The following is an 18,923-nucleotide window of genomic DNA, read 5'->3' as shown; positions in this document are numbered from 1 at the left end:
GTTGACAAGAGGCCAGGCCCGGGACACCTGTACCCACAGCACCCCTCTGATGGTGGCCCTGCCACCAGCTCTCACAATGCTGGCACTGCCAACAAAAATAGCAAAAATGGCGGGAGCGCTGAGGACATTAGCCATGCCCCCTGACCAGGAGGCCACGTCCCCTAATTTCAGGCACGCACTCATGTGCCTCCTCCACTGCTATCTGTTAGCGTAGCCTGGGCCGTAGCCACATTCTGATGCCCTCTCTGCTGCGAGGAAATGCTGGGAGGTACCTGATCCCGGGAAGCTAACACTACCGCTACTAGTTCCCATCCACCGCAGGGACCCCCGCTGATGACAGCATATCCGCTGCTGGGACCCCGCTGCCGTGGCCCGTGCCGTGGGTGCTCCACAGTTTCCGTGGGTTCTCGGGCCCCGGAGCACCCACGGTTTCGGCACCTATGCATTAGGTACAGTACAGATGTTTTCCTCATAGACATCCCTCATTGTGTGATAGGCAGACTTGGTATCTGCAGTATCTGTGATACCGGTCTCAGCAGACACTCCTCCTGGAGGTAATCCATCGTGTCTGCAATGGTTTTGCCACGAGCAAGGATATATGAAGTGGGCAGTCCAGTAGCTGAGCATTTTGTACCAGTGGAAGCCACACCTCCCAACCCACATTCTCTCCTCAGGACCATATCCTTTCCAGTCCACTAGAAATTGTAACTTCCCCTGTCGTCGTCGGACATCAAGAAGTTGTTTTACTTCAAATTCCATGTTCCGATTTACTTGAACCTTAGAAGACCTTGGCGATGCCTTATGAAACTGATTGAGGACCAGGGGTTTCAAAAGAGAGACATGTAATGTGTTGGAGATTCGTAAAGAAGGTGGCAATTTTAAGCGCACTGCTACTGGACTAATGATCTCCAGAATCGAATAGGGGCCAATGTATCTTGGTGCCAGTTTCATAGATGGAACTTTGAGACGGATATATCGAGTTGACAGCCATACTCGATCCCCCACTTTATAGGCTGGAGCAGCACTTCTTCGGCGATCGGCAAAGGTTTTGTATCTACTGGAAGATTTTTGTAGAGCCTTTTGTACATTCTTCCATATGCTAGAAAAGAATTGCACAGAAGACTGAACTGCGTGTAATTCACTACCTGGAAGCTTGGAGAAGTCTGGGACATGGGGATGCACTCCATAGACCGTGAAGAATGGCGTTTGACTGGAGGTGTGATAGGTGTTATTATGGGCAAATTCTGCCCACGGTAGAAGCTCGAGCCAGTTGTCTTGAGACGATGACAGGTAAAGCCGGATAAAACACTCCAGATCCTGGTTAACCCTTTCGGTTTGGCCATTGGTTTGCGGATGATAGGCTGTTGAAAACTTTAGATCAATTCGAAAGGCTGTACAGAGAGCTCTCCAAAAACGAGCCACGAATTGAACACCCCGATCCGATACGATCTCTGATGGCAGACCATGCAATCGAAATATCTGGGTGATGAAAAGATGGGCCAGGGTTGGAGCACTGGGTAGACCCTTCAGGGGGATGAAGTGGGCCATTTTCGAAAAACGGTCAACCACTACCCATATAGTGTTATACCCATTTGAGGATGGCAGATCTGTGATGAAGTCCATCGAGAGGTGAGTCCAGGGTCTCGAGGGTATTGAGAGAGGTAGAGGTTTTCCCACGGGAGGCTGACGGGAGGATTTATGTCGAGCACATACTGGACAGGAAGACACAAAACGATGGACGTCTGACCCCATTGTTGACCACCAGTATTTTCTTTGAAGGAACTCCAAGGTTTTTTAGGTTCCTGGATGCCCAGAAAACTTGGAGTAATGAGCCCAATGGAGTAGTTTATTACGAAGCTTAGGAGTTACGTAAATCTTGCCTCGGGGAATCCGAACTATTTTTGTGGCGGCAAAAACGGAAGAGTCCAGAACAGGATAGGGTTGTTTCTCTTCAGTTTCCGGAGAACAGGATCGTGACAAGGCGTCTGCTTTAACATTTTGAGGGCCCGGACGGAAGGATAGCTTGAACTGAAAGTGGGTGAAGAACATTGCCCATCTTGCCAGTCTGGGATTTAAGCATTGGGCGTTTCTGGAAACTGAGCCCCCTCCAAGAGGTATTGCCATTCTTCTAACGCTAACTTAATGGCTAGAAGTTCTTGCTCCCCTATAGCATAGTTCCTCTCGGCAGGTAAAATTTTTCGGGAGAAGAAGCCACAAGGATGAGTTGCATCGTCCTCATATCTTTGCGACAGAATTGCCCCCACAGCTTCGGAAGAGGCGTCTACCTCTAAAATGAAAGGCCTCGAAAGGTCAGGTTGATGAAGAACGGGAGCTGAAATTAATGCTTGCTTCAATTGCTGAAAAGCAGATATGGCTTCAGGGGACCAAACCGCAGGGGTAGCTGACTTCTTAGTTAAGGCTGTGATAGGTGCCACAATGGTGGAGAACCCCCGAATAAACTTTCTATAATAATTGGCGAACCCTAGGAATCTCTGCACTGCCCGGAGAGTAGTGGGTTGAGTCCAGTTCAGGATGGCTTGGACCTTCTCCGGATCCATTTGTAGACCTTGTCCCGAAATGATGTACCCCAAGAAAGGGACGGAGAACTGCTCAAAGGTACATTTTTCGAGTTTGCAGTATAACTGGTTGTTACGAAGTCTCTGGAGAACCTCTTTTACTTGTATCCGGTGGGTTACCAAATCTCTGGAAAAAATCAAGATATCGTCCAGATATACTACGACTGACTGGTACAATAAGTCTCTAAAGATTTCGTTCACAAAGTTTTGGAAGACTGCTGGGGCATTGCTCAGGCCGAACGGCATCACCAGATATTCATAATGCCCGTCTCTGGTATTAAAGGCGGTCTTCCACTCGTCTCGAGATTATAGGCTCCCCTTAAGTCCAGTTTGGAGAAGACTGTGGCTCTCCCTTTATGCAGTCAAAAAGTTCCGGAATCAGGATACCTGTTCTTTACTGTGATCTCGTTCAAACCCCGATAATCGATGCAGGGCCGTAGAGTTCCATCTTTTTTTTTAACAAAGAAAAACCCTGCGCCGGCTGGGGAAGAGGAAGGCCGAATAAACCCTTTCTGTAGATTTTCCGAGATGTAATCGCTCATCGCTTGTGTCTCGGGTAACGACAGGGGGTAGATCCGACCCCGTGGAGGCACCTTACCAGGGACCAGGTCGATGGGGCAATCCCATTCACGATGTGGAGGGAGAATGTTGGCCGTCTGCTTGTTAAAGACGTCTGAAAATTATAAATACGGAGGCGGGATCTGGAGTTTAGCACCCGTACCTGTAGACCGGAGGGGTGTTACACAGGACAAACATTCTTGGGTACACAACGATCCCCATGCCACTATCTGCATAGTGGGCCAATCGATTCGGGGGATTATGTTTTTGGAGCCAGGGGAGCCCCAGAACCATTGAAAATGCAGTTCGGGGAATTACTAGAAATTCTATTGACTCTTGATGCAGAGCGCCAATGCCCAGAGATAGCAGTATCGTGCAAGGGGAAATTAACCCATTCGGGATGTGACTCCCATCAACAGCAGTCAGACGCATGGGATTTTCAATAGCTTTAATGGGTAATGAATATAATTCAACAAAACTAGACGAAATAAAGTTTCCCGCTGCTCCGGAGTCGAGGAGGGCTTGTGTCTTCAGCGTCTGACCTGCGAAAAAGAGTTGGACTTGAATAATGGAATCAGGCAATACGGGAGAGGAGGAAAGTTGTCCCAATCTTACCTCCCTGTCTTTATTCTGGGCTGGTCGATTGTAGCGATGAGGACATAGAGCAACTTGGTGACCGGCCTCTCCACAATAAATGCATAGTCTCTCCTGAAAATGACGCTGTCGCTCCTGGGGAGTGAGCCGGGCTCGGTTAATCTGCATGGGTTCATCTTGTGTAGAAGAAGACGGTGCCTGAAGAACAGGTGGAAGAGAACCCCTGAAACGATCACTCCTAGACCTCGCCGCTTGGCGTTCTCGAAATCATATATCGATCTTGTTACAAAGGGAAATGAGGTCCTCTAGTTTGGAGGGTAAATCACGGGACACTAGATCGTCTTTTAGCCTGTCGGACAGGCCACTCCAGAAAGCGGAAACCAATGCTTCTTCATTCCAGGAGACTTCCGAAGCCGTGGTCTGGAACTGGACCACATACTGGGCTACTGAGCGGTTCCCTTGTCTCAGGCGCATGATCTCCTGAGCCACTGAGGAAGAGCGTCCTGGTTCATCGAAGATTCTTTGAAATTGTGCGATGAAATCGTCGTACCTTGAGAGGAGTGGGTCGTTCCTCTCCCAGAGGGGAGATACCCAGTCCAGGGCCGCTCCTGACAGGAGGGAGACGATGTAGGCGACTCGAGACTTGTCAGTTGGAAAACTGGTGGCTAGCAGTGAAAATTGTACATCGCACTGATTAAGGAAACCCCTGCATAGTTTTGGGGTTCCATCAAATTTACTGGGTGTCGACAAATGTAAATGTCCAGATGGTGCTGTCGGTAGAGCTACCACTCGTACCGGTTCGGGAGCGGGCGGTACTGGACCCTCTCGGGAGACCGAAGCCTGCAACACCTCCTGACAACGGGCGATATCCTGGAGGCCCTGGGTGAGCTGCCCCTGGGAGACCTCTAGCCCTTCAAGGCGAGCCACGATCCTTTGCAGCAGTTCAGTATTGAAGTCCACCCCGGTTGTGGAATCCATTTGGCTGATGCCTACTGTCACAAAGGGTTGTTGTGGATCCACGGATCGCGGTGGCTCTGATTTAGATGGGTGAGGCGGAGAAAGGATCGCCGGCTTAATATACTGTTTTCGTATGCGCGAAGTCCCCTAGGAGTTTGACGGAAACTCCCAATCAGAGGCGCGGAGTCTAACTGAGTGGCGGTCTTCACCAGGGATCCCCGCAAGGGAATTTGGGCTTCGCTGCGTCCACCCAGCAGGTCGCGGCCCTCTAATGGAAGCCTCCTAGGGGAGCTGGAGCGCTGGCTGGAGCCGGATGGTATGGGCACTTGTAAGACGAGGACAGTAGATACAGGAGCTGGGCACTGGGTACCCACGGCTGCGACGGAGCTGCAGCCGGAAGTTAGGCGGGACTTGAACACAAGGAATATAACGGAACTCAGGAAGGCACTCTTGGCAATATAACGGAACTCAGGAAGGCACTCTTGGCAATATAACGGAACTCAGGAAGGCACTCTTGGCAATATAACGGAACTCAGGAAAGCACTTCTTGGCAATATACCGGAACTCAGGAAAGCACTTCTTGGCAATATAATGGAACTCAGGAAAGCACACTCTTGGTGGTTTATCTCTGAAGGTACAGGCTTTACTGGAGCACTGCAAGCAACTAGCAGTCTGGAGTCACGGAGGGTCAGCTGAACACTGACCTAAGTCAGCAGAGGCATCAGCACAGAATGACAGGCAGACCTGCCTTTATTCCCCCAGGCCATGATGTCACAGGGCCCAACCTCCAACAGAGGTTATATCAAGCCCTGCCTTTGCAGCCCGAGATGCCACATCCAAGATGGCGGCGCCCATCCCGGGAGCCGGCCACGGGGATCGCCGGACCCCCGGGGAGACAGCCGCCAACCCAGGAGCAACGCCGACAGCGGGGACACCAAGAGCCTGCGGGGGGACCCGGCAGCAGAGCCATGAGGAGAGCGCCTGTCTCGGTGAGTATGAGACGCGGCGCAATGCTCTGCAGCCGCGGCGGACCCTGACAAGCGTTGGTTGACGAGTTTTATTTTCACAATTGTTTTACTTTTTCATTTACCATCCACGTGGACTACAATTGGGAATGGTAAAGTGCGATTGGAACACTAATTGGGGGGTCCATGTGCTTCAAGATAAAAATTGACACCTTAATAATAATAATGTTGACTTTTCTATGTGTCGACCATTTTAATATCGAACGTTTAACGTTGCTTTTGTACGTGTCAACACTGTGTGCCTGTGTCCACATCTTCAGGTCAACCTAGGCAATGTCGACCTAATAGCAAACCCCTTGCAGCTGATTTGAGACCATTCATTTTATCTCCTTGTCACGTTGTCAATAAAGCTTGTTGTGGTAAAAAAAAAAACAACCATGACGCGTTACTGTACGCGTGGCGCCGCCCCCACAGCTGCCTGTTACTATGGGAACCAGCACTTCCTGTTTTCGGCCTAATCTCGCTGTGTCAGGTTACAATACTAGCGGTGGTAAACGGGAGAGAGATCACTGCGTCACCCGCGGGCGGCGAGAGCTCAGACTGAGGGTGACCCCGGAGCCGCAGCTCATCTGGTGAGGAGGTGATCACAGGCCGGGGCCGGTAATACTACTGCTCCCTGTCTGCGTGCTAGATGCAGGGTTACACTACAAGTCCCAGCATGCCTGCTAGAAGCAGCTTTGTGTCCTGCGAGATGTAGGGGAACTACAAGTTCCAGCATGTCAAGGTAGAGATAATCAGATTCTCTTTTGAGAGCTGTAAGGGAACTGCAAGTCCCAGCATGCCTTGCAGAGGGAGCTATAGGGGAACTACAAGTCCCAGCATGTATGCAGAGGTAATAAGGATTGCTCTGTGAGCTGTAGGGGAACTACAAGTCCCAGCATGCCTTGCAGAGGTAATACGGATTGCTCTGGGAGCTATAGGGGAACTACAAGTCCCAGCATGCCTTGCAGAGGTAATATGGATTGCTCTGGGAGCTATAGGGGAACTGTGGGGCTCGCAGGTAATCAGGTTGTGTTTTGTAAGTGGTAGCGGTACTACTGTACGTTACCTGGAATGATGCTCCCTACTGTACATTACCTGGAATACTCCCTGCTGTACGTTACCTGGAATGATGCTCCCTACTTTACGCTATCCGGGATGGTGCTCCCTACTGTACGCTATCCGGGATGGTGCTCCCTACTGTACGCTATCCGGGATGGCGCTCCCTACTGTACGCTATCCGGGATGGCGCTCCCTACTGTACGCTATCCGGGATGGCGCTCCCTACTGTACGCTATCCGGGGTGGCGCTCCCTACTGTACGCTATCCGGGATGGCGCTCCCTACTGTACGCTATCCGGGGTGGCGCTCCCTACTGTACGCTATCCGGGGTGGCGCTCCCTACTGTACGCTATCCGGGGTGGCGCTCCCTACTGTACGCTATCCGGGGTGGCGCTCCCTACTGTACGCTATCCGGGATGGTGCTCCCTACTGTACGCTATCCGGCGTGGTGCTCCCTACTGTACGCTATCCGGGATGGCGCTCCCCACTGTACGCTATCCGGGGTGGCGCTCCTTACTGTACGCTATCCGGGGTGGCGCTCCTTACTGTACGCTATCCGGGGTGGCGCTCCCCACTGTACGCTATCCGGGGTGGCGCTCCCCACTGTACGCTATCCGGGGTGGCGCTCCCCACTGTACGCTATCCGGGGTGGCGCTCCCCACTGTACGCTATCCGGGGTGGCGCTCCCCACTGTACGCTATCCGGGGTGGCGCTCCCCACTGTACGCTATCCGGGGTGGCGCTCCCCACTGTACGCTATCCGGGGTGGCGCTCCCCACTGTACGCTATCCGGGGTGGCGCTCCCCACTGTACGCTATCCGGGGTGGCGCTCCCCACTGTACGCTATCCGGGGTGGCGCTCCCCACTGTACGCTATCCGGGGTGGCGCTCCCCACTGTACGCTATCCGGGGTGGCGCTCCCTACTGTACGCTATCCGGGGTGGCGCGCCCTACTGTACGTTACGTGGATATTTGATGCCACTGGGGACTTGCATGATATATGACCAGGATATATCAGAGGCAGCTCCCAATATCCCATATACATGCATTGCTTGTGCATTATGAGGATATGGCAGGTTGCTGATCCAGATATTTGTCAGCACCTCTCCCATGGAGCTCACAGTCAAGTTATGTCTGATAGGGACAATGTTCAGTAGGTCATTCTGCATTATACACAAAGCTGTGTCTGATGCTTTCCTGATAATACATAGATTATGTGACTGTCACCTGCTGCTGGCTGCTGTGATAATGGCAGACATACACTAGTGATCACAGGTAGCTCTACTGGTCCCTTTGTTCCCACTTTGGGGGGTAAGTGATGATTCTGGTCAGTAGCTGAGCTGCTGCATTATCCTGGCTGTTCTGTACTGGGAGCACCTGACAGCAGCAGAGGGACAGCCAGACCTGGCACCTGCTATGGCTGGCCTTATTTACAGGCTGCTGTTCACCTGCTCCCCTGTGTACGTGATGCACAGCACAGACTAGGCACAGGCAGTCTTGTAGGTGAGAGGGGAAGGACGCAGCTGAGCGGGTAGCCTGTCTGTACAGACCAGATCCAGTAACATCGTACTGTGTGTACACTGCGGGGTGAGACTGGGAGACAGTGGGGGCTTCTCCTAAATACTGCTGGGGGAGGGGTTTGTGTCTGATTGGTTAGATTTATCAAAGCTTGGAGAGAGGTAAAGTCATCAATCAGCTCCTGGCAGTTTTCAAGCACAGCCTATAACGTGACCGTTAGGAGCTGATTTGCCGACACTGTATCTCCAATCTGTGATCAGTCTTCCTCTATATTACATTGTTTATCCTTTGTTTTAAATTCATTTCTTCTTATTCCTTGCAGAAGATTCCATTGTAAAAGCCATTTGCACAGAAATGGAGGCGGTTGACCAGCCGGAAGCAAGCGATCTTTATGAAGCTGGCCCGGGTGTAGGCGAAGAGAACCCCAATCTCATGTAAGTGACCTCCTGTACCAGCTGACCAACCAGTGTTCATAGACGGTTAGTCTCACGTTTGGCGTGCAAGCCTTGATGACTGGCATGCTTATCTTATTTCGGTTGGTGACGTTAAATCTCATGGCTTGTGATGAACCAAAAAGAGAAGAATGGTCTGAGACCAATGTAAATGACCGGCCTTTCCAGCAGGGATGGATCTGTTAGTCCTGGCATGCTGGGACTTGTAGTAACATAAATACCGATCACTGATCAGATTAGCATTACGTCATAGGCTGCGTGATATGTGACACACCACAGTTAGTGGAATTAAAGCGGCAATCATTTAAAAGGTTGCTAATTGCCGCTTTAAACCTACAGCGAGATCCCCGATATCACAGCGCTACTTTGGACTGGGGACATGTTATATGTACCCCTAATGTCTCCTAAGAAGCCAGAAAAGCTGATCATCACCTCTGCACAAATAATTTAGCATTTGGTGCCTTGAATCCATGCAGCCATATTACTTATGGTAGAGAGAATATTATCCTGTATATTACAGAGCAGCAGACATGGCAGATTATTGTAAAGCATCCCACATGGTATATTGCTACAGCACGATGATAAGATCCCTATTATCTGAGGTACATTATTGGATATGAGCAGTTGCTGACATCTCGGCCCTGGATGTCTCCTTAGACCCACAGACCTGTCGGAGCTTCTCAAGGAGGGAACTAAAGAGTCTCACGAGAAGGCGGAAAACACCAAGTTTGTGAAGGATTTCCTGAAAGGGCACATCAAGCGGGAACTATTTAAGGTTGGTGGCTGTGGTGTGTGGATGGTGCTGTGGTGGTGGCCGCGCTGTTGATGGGCGGTGTGAGGCGGGTGCTGTGCATGTGGTGCATGCGAGGAGGGCACTGTGGATGCGGTGCGAGGAGGGCTCTGTGAATGCGTGGTGCAAGGAGGCTGCTGTGGATGTAGCTTCCTTTTTTATTTTTTACAAAGATAATGTTGAAAGGACACAACATTAAATAGTGAAAAAAATGGTATATCGTCACAATGACCATGCCAACTTGCTGTCTGTTGACGTTTTGAATGTCAACATTATGGAGTCTGCATTCTGAACATTAACATAACATACCGCACTTTCTCCTGGTTTTATCCGAACTTAACAGTATGGGAGAATTGCTTTGGAAGCACAGGTGTGGCAATCCCATGACGACCTGTTAGTATAAAGGCTGTGTACACAGCAAGCCTTATGTTTGAGGATACAACCACATGAGAGAGCTGTACCAATAGTAATGACTATCCCAGGAACCAGTGACCTCCCTGGCTATTCGCATGAGACTGCCGCAGGAGGAACCGGCACCTCCCTGGTGGTGGCACCAGTATGTAATGCAGGCTATCCGCATGAGACTGCCGCAGGAGGAACCGGCACCTCCCTGGTGGTGGCACCAGTATGTAATGCAGGTTATCCACATGAGACTGCCGCAGGAGGAACCGGCACCTTCCTAGTGGTGGCACCAGTATGTAATGCAGGTTATCCGCATGAGACTGCCGCAGGAGGAACCGGCACCTCCCTGGTGGTGGCACCAGTATGTAATGCAGGCTATCCGCATGAGACTGCTGCAGGAGGAACCGGCACCTCCCTGGTGGTGGCACCAGTATGTAATGCAGGTTATCCACATGAGACTGCCGCAGGAGGAACCGGCACCTTCCTAGTGGTGGCACCAGTATGTAATGCAGGCTATCCGCATGAGACTGCTGCAGGAGGAACCGGCACCTCCCTGGTGGTGGCACCAGTATGTAATGCAGGTTATCCGGAATCGGTACATCTGTCAGACCAGACTTAGGTCGACCCCAGAAGGTCGACTGGCCCCAAGGTCGACAGGGTTAAAGGTCGACATGGGTTTAGGTCGACATGAATTGAGGTCGACATGGTTTAGGTCGACATGCATTTTTCACTGGGTTTTTTTTAGCCGAATGTCGACATGGACACAGTTGGGTGAACCGCAGCCCCTCGCTTCGCTCGCCATGCTTCGGGCACGGTGCCTCACCACGCCCTAGTGGATGGTAGGGCATGAAATACCGCCTGTCGGCTCAAAAAACAGTGAAAAACCCATGCCGACCTAAACCCATGCCGACCTAAACCCATGCCGACCTTTGACCCATGTCGACCTTCCGGGGTCGACCTAATGACTGTCGACCTAAGTGTGGTCTGACAGATGACCGTTTCCCGGTTATCCGCATGAGACTGCCGCAGGAGGAACTGGCACCTTCCTAGTGGTGGCACCAGTATGTAATGCAGGCTATCCGCATGAGACTGCCGCAGCAGGAACCGGCACCTTCCTAGTGGTGGCACCAGTATGTAATGCAGGTTATCCACATGAGACTGCCGCAGCAGGAACCGGCACCTTCCTAGTGGTGGCACCAGTATGTAATGCAGGTTATCCGCATGAGACTGCCGCAGCAGGAACCGGCACCTTCCTAGTGGTGGCACCAGTATGTAATGCAGGTTATCCACATGAGACTGCCGCAGCAGGAACCGGCACCTTCCTAGTGGTGGCACCAGTATGTAATGCAGGTTATCCGCATGAGACTGCCGCAGGAGGAACCGGCACCTTCCTAGTGGTGGCAACAGTATGTAATGCAGGTTATCCGCATGAGACTGCCGCAGCAGGAACTGGCACCTTCCTAGTGGTGGCACCAGTATGTAATGCAGGTTATCCGCATGAGACTGCCGCAGGAGGAACCGGCACCTTCCTAGTGGTGGCACCAGTATGTAATGCAGGTTATCCACATGAGACTGCCGCAGCAGGAACCGGCACCTTCCTAGTGGTGGCACCAGTATGTAATGCAGGTTATCCACATGAGACTGCCGCAGGAGGAACCGGCACCTTCCTAGTGGTGGCACCAGTATGTAATGCAGGTTATCCACATGAGACTGCCGCAGCAGGAACCGGCACCTACCTAGTGGTGGCACCAGTATGTAATGCAGGTTATCCGCATGAGACTGCCGCAGCAGGAACCGGCACCTTCCTAGTGGTGGCACCAGTATGTAATGCAGGTTATCCACATGAGACTGCCGCAGGAGGAACCGGCACCTTCCTAGTGGTGGCAACAGTATGTAATGCAGGTTATCCGCATGAGACTGCCGCAGCAGGAACCGGCACCTTCCTAGTGGTGGCACCAGTATGTAATGCAGGTTATCCGCATGAGACTGCCGCAGGAGGAACCCGGCACCTTCCTAGTGGTGGCACCAGTATGTAATGCAGGTTATCCGCATGAGACTGCCGCAGCAGGAACCGGCACCTTCCTAGTGGTGGCACCAGTATGTAATGCAGGTTATCCGCATGAGACTGCCGCAGGAGGAACCGGCACCTTCCTAGTGGTGGCACCAGTATGTAATGCAGGTTATCCGCATGAGACTGCCGCAGCAGGAACCGGCACCTTCCTAGTGGTGGCACCAGTATGTAATGCAGGTTATCCGCATGAGACTGCCGCAGGAGGAACCGGCACCTTCCTAGTGGTGGCACCAGTATGTAATGCAGGTTATCCGCATGAGACTGCCGCAGCAGGAACCGGCACCTTCCTAGTGGTGACACCAGTATGTAATGCAGGTTATCCGCATGAGACTGCCGCAGGAGGAACCAGTGACCTTCCTAGTGGTGACACCAGTATGTAATGCAGGTTATCCACATGAGACTGCCGCAGGAGGAACCAGTGACCTCCCTGGTGGTGGCACCAGTATGTAATGCAGATTATCCGCATGAGACTGCCGCAGCAGGAACCGGCACCTTCCTAGTGGTGGCACCAGTATGTAATGCAGGTTATCCGCATGAGACTGCTGCAGGAGGAACTGGCACCTTCCTAGTGGTGGCACCAGTATGTAATGCAGGTTATCCGCATGAGACTGCCGCAGCAGGAACTGGCACCTTCCTAGTGGTGGCACCAGTATGTAATGCAGATTATCCGCATGAGACTGCCGCAGCAGGAACCGGCACCTTCCTAGTGGTGGCACCAGTATGTAATGCAGATTATCCGCATGAGACTGCCGCAGCAGGAACCGGCACCTTCCTAGTGGTGGCACCAGTATGTAATGCAGGTTATCCGCATGAGACTGCTGCAGGAGGAACTGGCACCTTCCTAGTGGTGGCACCAGTATGTAATGCAGGTTATCCGCATGAGACTGCCGCAGCAGGAACTGGCACCTTCCTAGTGGTGGCACCAGTATGTAATGCAGATTATCCGCATGAGACTGCCACAGGAGGAACCGGCACCTTCCTAGTGGTGGCACCAGTATGTAATGCAGGTTATCCGCATGAGACTGCCGCAGGAGGAACCGGCACCTTCCTAGTGGTGGCACCAGTATGTAATGCAGGCTATCCGCATGAGACTGCCGCAGGAGGAACCGGCACCTTCCTAGTAATCAGTTACATTGCAGCTACGCTGAATATACATGTGAACATCATTAGGGCAATCACAGAACCCTGCGAATAGCTGCATTGTACCGTGAGTTCATCCTGGGATAATTGTATGTTCTATAGACCTGTCATACAGGTTACTGATCCTCCGGGATTATTATCAATAGACGGAGGAACCTCACCAGAGGACAGATCCGGGATCATTCTTTGGTATGCGGGTGACTCAGACATTGGGCCTAATTCAGACTCAATGGCATGACTGCAAGATTACGAATAGATGTGCACGGCCTGTGTCATGCATGCGCTAGGCCATCCTACAGTGAAATCCTGACAATCTTTTTGATCGCTGGCCGTATGTAAGGTGATTGACAGGAAGCCGGAGTTTGGGGGTGAGAACCAGCCATTATCTGGGAGTGGCAGGGAAAATGCTGGCATGTGAGGGGAAGTCATGTGACGTCAGCTCCGCCCCCGATCAGCCTGTTTCTATCGCAGCCGCTGAGTAAGTCCTGGGCTACGAACTACACTAATTCGGGGTCCTGGTAAGGTGTCGACCCTTTATCAATGCCGCCCTGGTGCGTGTCAGCCTCAGGCATTGTCTGTCGGATAATCTACACCCCAGTTCTTTGATCTCTCTAAAAACTTTCGGCTGATGGCTTCATTATTGGAACATTTAAGATGTACTTAGCTTCAAAAGTGATAAAATGGAGAGCGAGAAAGTACCAGCCAGTCCACTCTGCCATGTTACAGTCTGTTTAAAAAATGGCAGTTAGGAGCTGTCTGGCTTGTACTTCCTGTCTGCTTTATCATTATCCGCGGCTTAGTACATCATACCTATGGGCTCCTGTGAGGAAATGTAATAGGGTCTGAGTTGACCAGAGGTGCTGGCTGCCGGCCGATCTCGGGTGGTTTACAAAGCATGGTTTTGCCCTGTCAATGATTGCCGCTGTCATATAAAAAGGACGGAGATTGTTGGGCATCCCGCACCTCTGGTCATATAGGACCCTATTACAGTCCCCATATACATTGTAGCAGGAAGCTCAGTATCCTGTGTATGATGTACTCTGTATTCTCCCCTACTGATCCTGCCTGAGAAGGTGGCCCAGCCAGGCCAGTGTATTGTATATATGAGGTAAAGCAGAAGGTATCTGACCCCCATACTGTTTGTCTCTTGTACACAGTTGGCCACTGCTGCGCTGTACTACACATATTCTGCGCTGGAGGAGGAGTTAGACCGCAATAAGGAGAATGCCGCCATTGCCCCGCTGTATTTCCCGCAGGAGCTGCACAGGGCGGAGTCTCTAAGGAAAGACCTCCTTTACTTCTACGGGGATGACTGGGAGGATGTTATCCAGTGCTCCAAGGCCACCGAGGCCTACGTGGAACGGATCCACCATCTGGGTCACCACAGGCCAGAGCTGCTGGTGGCTCACGCCTACACACGGTATATGGGGGACCTGTCAGGAGGTCAGATCCTAAAGAAGGTGGCTCAGAGGGCCCTGCACTTACCCAGCACCGAGGAGGGGATCCAGTTCTACGTGTTCGATAACGTCACTAACGGGCAACAGTTCAAGCAGCTGTACCGGGCCCGGCTGAACACACTGGACCTGGACACTGAGACCAAGGAGAGCATTGTGGCGGAGGCGAACCGAGCCTTTCAGTTTAATATGCAGGTAGGTAAGAATTCCACATAGACAGGGGACCACGAAATAGAGCAATAGGTAAGGTATGAAATTAGGATTGAACAAACTCTTAAGCTGGGTACATACAAGATGGTACACTCCATATCGGTTTCCGCGGAACTCCGGGCAAACGATATAGTGCATAAACAATTAGCGATATTGTTCTGTACATCCCCCCGGCCCAGAACATGCAGTTGTTGACGATCTAATCAACATTCATTTGCATGTACCGATCACGGAGGACATAATTAATGACCAAAATGGAGGTGAGTTTCAGACAATACAAATGGTGGTCGGTCCTCAATACCAGCGCTCAAACAGATCTATCTACCACACCTCCCTTTAGGGGTAAATGGCGTCTCCTCTTCTCCAAAGTGGATCTCAATGGTACTATACGGACCCTGGATCTCTTTCCGTATAGTACCATTGGGATCCACTTTGGAGAAGAGGAGACGCCATTTACCCATAAGGGAGGTGTGGTAGATAGATCTGTTTGAGCGCTGGTATTGAGGACCGACCCCCATTTGTATCGTCTGAAACTCACCTCCGCTTTGCTTTGAATCACCGCCATTGGGAAAGGCCGATAGGGGATTGGACTTCCTACTAGCAGCTTTTGAACTTATAAATTGCGCTTAACTGGGTGTTTTGGTTGAATTTTAGATATTTGTATAATTAATGACCAGTGGGCGTGCACATCGATATATCTAGATGTAACATTTTTGAAAACTGACATTTTTATATTCAACTAAAAATTCATCCCCTGCGGACATTTGTCCATGAGGAGAATCCAGGTAGTAGCGGCCTTCTGCAGGACATACATCTTACATTAGGAGAAATGTATACGCCTCTGTACAGAACACAATTGTACCTCACATTTAGATGCAAGCTCCCTTACGGAGAACATTTAGTAACGTGACCCTCCAACCACCCGGCCATGCTGCGGTAACGAGGATCTCCCTAGTCAGTACATGCAGAATAAGGGGGTACCGGGTGACTCACCGACAGTCAGGATTCTCCACCTAGAGGGAGAATATAATAGGTGGCAAGTGCAGAGAGCCCACAAGTGGCTTAAGTACCCCCCTTAATCGCCCCCCTGTCAGGGCTCCTAACAGTCAGGATTCCGATGTTGGAGAAACGACTGTCGGAGAGTTCTACCATACCCGAATGAAGGAGAGTGTCATTAATGGTGCGCGCATTGTTAACAATATTCAGTGATATATATACATACATAACGATGTATAGTGAAAGATATCGCTCAGCAGGGCCCTTCATCCTGGTCTGCAGTGGTGCTGCCCCCTGCTGGAGAAGGCTCCGCAGAACACATGACTCAGGGTATTATCTTTGGTCTGCGATTGTGGTGGCAGGGACAGAATTCCTGGTCCCTCTCTGGTTCTCAGATCGTCAGTTGTAATACATGTACCTATCGCCTAAACAAACATTTTGTGGCTGTATGGTGTACGGCACCAGTATTCATAATACTGCCCACTAATTCACTAGTAACCATTCACACCGCTGAGGCACCTTATGGCTCAGTGTGGTCTTTGCTTCCCTATTAATTAATGGCCTGGAGACCGTGTTCACAGATGAGTACAGTTTAGGCCTCTCACCTCCCCTATCCATTGCTAAGAGGACATCTGGTAATTGGGGAGACGCATGGGAATATATATATATATATATATATATATATATACCCCATATACTGTCACCATCTGCTAATCCACATTACTTTCCTGCAGGTATTTGAGGAGTTGGATAAAATAGGGGCCTCAATCCCAGACGAGGCGCAGGGGGCTGGTCTCCCGCTGCATGATGGGAAAGGCGATATCCGCAAATGCCCTTACTATGCCGCACAGCAAGGTGAGTGACTATAACACAACCGTTACATGACTATAACACAACGTATGCCGTTGGTAACTGTCATCGCTCTATCTTGCAGGCTCCGACGCCCCATCAGGGTGTCCATACCACGCCGCACTGGCTCTGGCCGGGCGCCCTGAGGTAAAAGCCCTTCTAGCAGCCTTTGCCGCCGCCCTAGCCGCCTCCCTCGCCTGGTATCTGATGTGATCTAGTTCATACTACAACTGGACGCCGTATGTCTCTGGCCTTTACCAATGAAATGGGACAAGGAATTTCCTCACGAGGCCCAGTTGTCTCGGCGACACCACAGTCCTCTCAGCCCACCTCCATAATACATTCCCAGAATCCCTTGTAACTCCCCTAGCAGTCCTGGGCAAGACTCAGCAAGCCGCCATACAGTAGTCACCTGCCTCCACATAACTGCGTCCGCTCTGTCCATGGTCTGAACAATGCTGTGAAGACATTTTGCCTAATTCATAGACTGCTTGAACTGCCAAAGGGCTCTGAACATGATGCATGAAGTACAAACCCCCTTTCATGCCAGAAAGGAAGATGGCGGAGGGGAAAGTATATTACCCTGCCTTGGCCAGAGGTCAGAGGGCACACTGCGGGCTGTCCTCCATTAGTAACCACTGGCACGTAACGCAGTATTGCACTCTATAAGCACAGCATGGCCGCCACTAACATGCGTGACTTCTGACTAGTGTTACTTAGCTTTTTCCAATTGTATTAAGAGGATGTAGCCATAAAATCAGACACATTATATGCAACGTACCCAAAGATTTACTATGGGAGTATCGCGGCTCGCTGCTGCCGCCATGGGAGGGTCAGGTGATCTTATTTATGGGGTATTTCAGCTCCTCCCTGTTTCCCAAACATTTGCACTGTACGGACAATATGGCCGCCGGTCCTATCTTCATAAGCTCATCGATTCGATTGGTTGAAGCCGGCGTCTGTCGACCTTTCACTTTATTTCAAACACGGTTGCTTTTAAATTTTAGGTTTATTGTGGACAGCTGATCCGTGATGGGTCCTGCAAGGTAACTCTTGTGTCTTATTTACAGGCCGTGGGGGCATTTTGTGGTTTGAGCCCAAAGTCCCATCAGAATGTGGCCTACAGAATACCTGGGGACCAGTCACACCGGTCACCTAACCAGTTCACAGGGATACGGTCATATTGTCGACTGCACTTAGGTTGACATGGGTGAAGGTCAACATGGGTTTAGGTCGACACAGTGTTAGGTCGACATGGGTCAGGTCGGAAGTTCGACATGGTGTTTTGTTTTTTTACTGTTTTTTGAGCCGACATGTGCCGACAGGCGGTATTTCATGCCGTACCATCCACTGGGGCATGGTGGGAGAATAAAATAGTGCCCGAAGCATTGCGAGCGTAGTGAGCGATACGAGGGGCTGCGGTTGACTTCCAACTGTGTCGGCATTCGTGTAAAAAAAAAAACATGTCGACATTCCGAACTAACCTATGTCGACCTAACGTTGTGTCGACCTAAACCCGTATCGACCTTCACCCATGTCGACCTAGACACCTGTCGAACTTCCCACCTGTCGACCCAACGGTGTCGACCTAATGACTGTAGACCTAAGTGCAGTCGACAATACGATCCACACCCGTTCCCGGCCACTCTGTAGGCTGCGTGTTGGGTCATACCACAGAACGGCCACCTCACGCTGTAACTAGAACGGGTTCACTTTCACTTTGCAGAATAACCGTCCACCTCCTATATTATTAGTTGGTCTTTTAAGCATATTGTGTGTTTTGTTTTTTTTCTTTTAAAACTCTGTACGGGATTGGTACAGAATACTATATTATATTTAACTGCAACATTTTAGCACTTCATCCGACCGAGATGGTGAAAAGTTCCAACAGGATAAACGTGGTTCTGTTTTTTTGTGTAAAAGAATAAATAGTGTAAAAGATTCCGCCTGTAAGGTGTTCCTTATTTTAGTGTCTATTGCTGCGTTGAAGGTTCCATGACCTGAGAGGTTCTCATTTACTCTCCTGGGGACACTGGCGGCACAGCCGAGGCTGCAATTGTGCCGGTACGCGGTCAGGATCTTGACCGTCCAAACCAACACCCCATACATGATCTATTCCCACATGTGACTTGTGGATCTCCCGTTAATCCGTAACCTACATTCACACCGTACTTTAAGTTTGACATCAATAATGAATAATCTGGCCAAGACAATATACAAAGGGCCTGCTTCTGATTCACTCGCAAAAGCACATTCTCTAATGGACAAAACCATGCAGGTGGGGCAGATGTAA

The 18,923-nt window shown here is 50.8% G+C and overlaps 1 protein-coding gene across 1 annotated transcript; it reads left to right on the top strand.

Annotated features, from left to right (window-relative positions):
- The first annotated feature begins 6,123 nt into the window (after positions 1–6,123).
- Positions 6,124–18,572, top strand: HMOX2 (heme oxygenase 2). The gene is made up of 6 exons (XM_083152553.1): positions 6,124–6,282; positions 8,589–8,700; positions 9,376–9,493; positions 14,279–14,770; positions 16,516–16,636; positions 16,716–18,572. Exons 2-6 carry the CDS (start codon positions 8,621–8,623, stop codon positions 16,841–16,843), a joined length of 939 nt encoding a protein of 312 aa, XP_083008679.1. The 5' UTR covers positions 6,124–6,282; positions 8,589–8,620; the 3' UTR covers positions 16,844–18,572.
- Positions 18,573–18,923: the final 351 nt, after the last annotated feature.

The sequence above is a fragment of the Crinia signifera genome, chromosome 7, assembly GCF_055691185.1.
Source record: "Crinia signifera chromosome 7, ASM5569118v1, whole genome shotgun sequence".
NCBI classification, from domain to species: Eukaryota; Metazoa; Chordata; class Amphibia; order Anura; family Myobatrachidae; genus Crinia; species Crinia signifera.
This window is presented reverse-complemented; position numbering and strand designations above follow the sequence as displayed.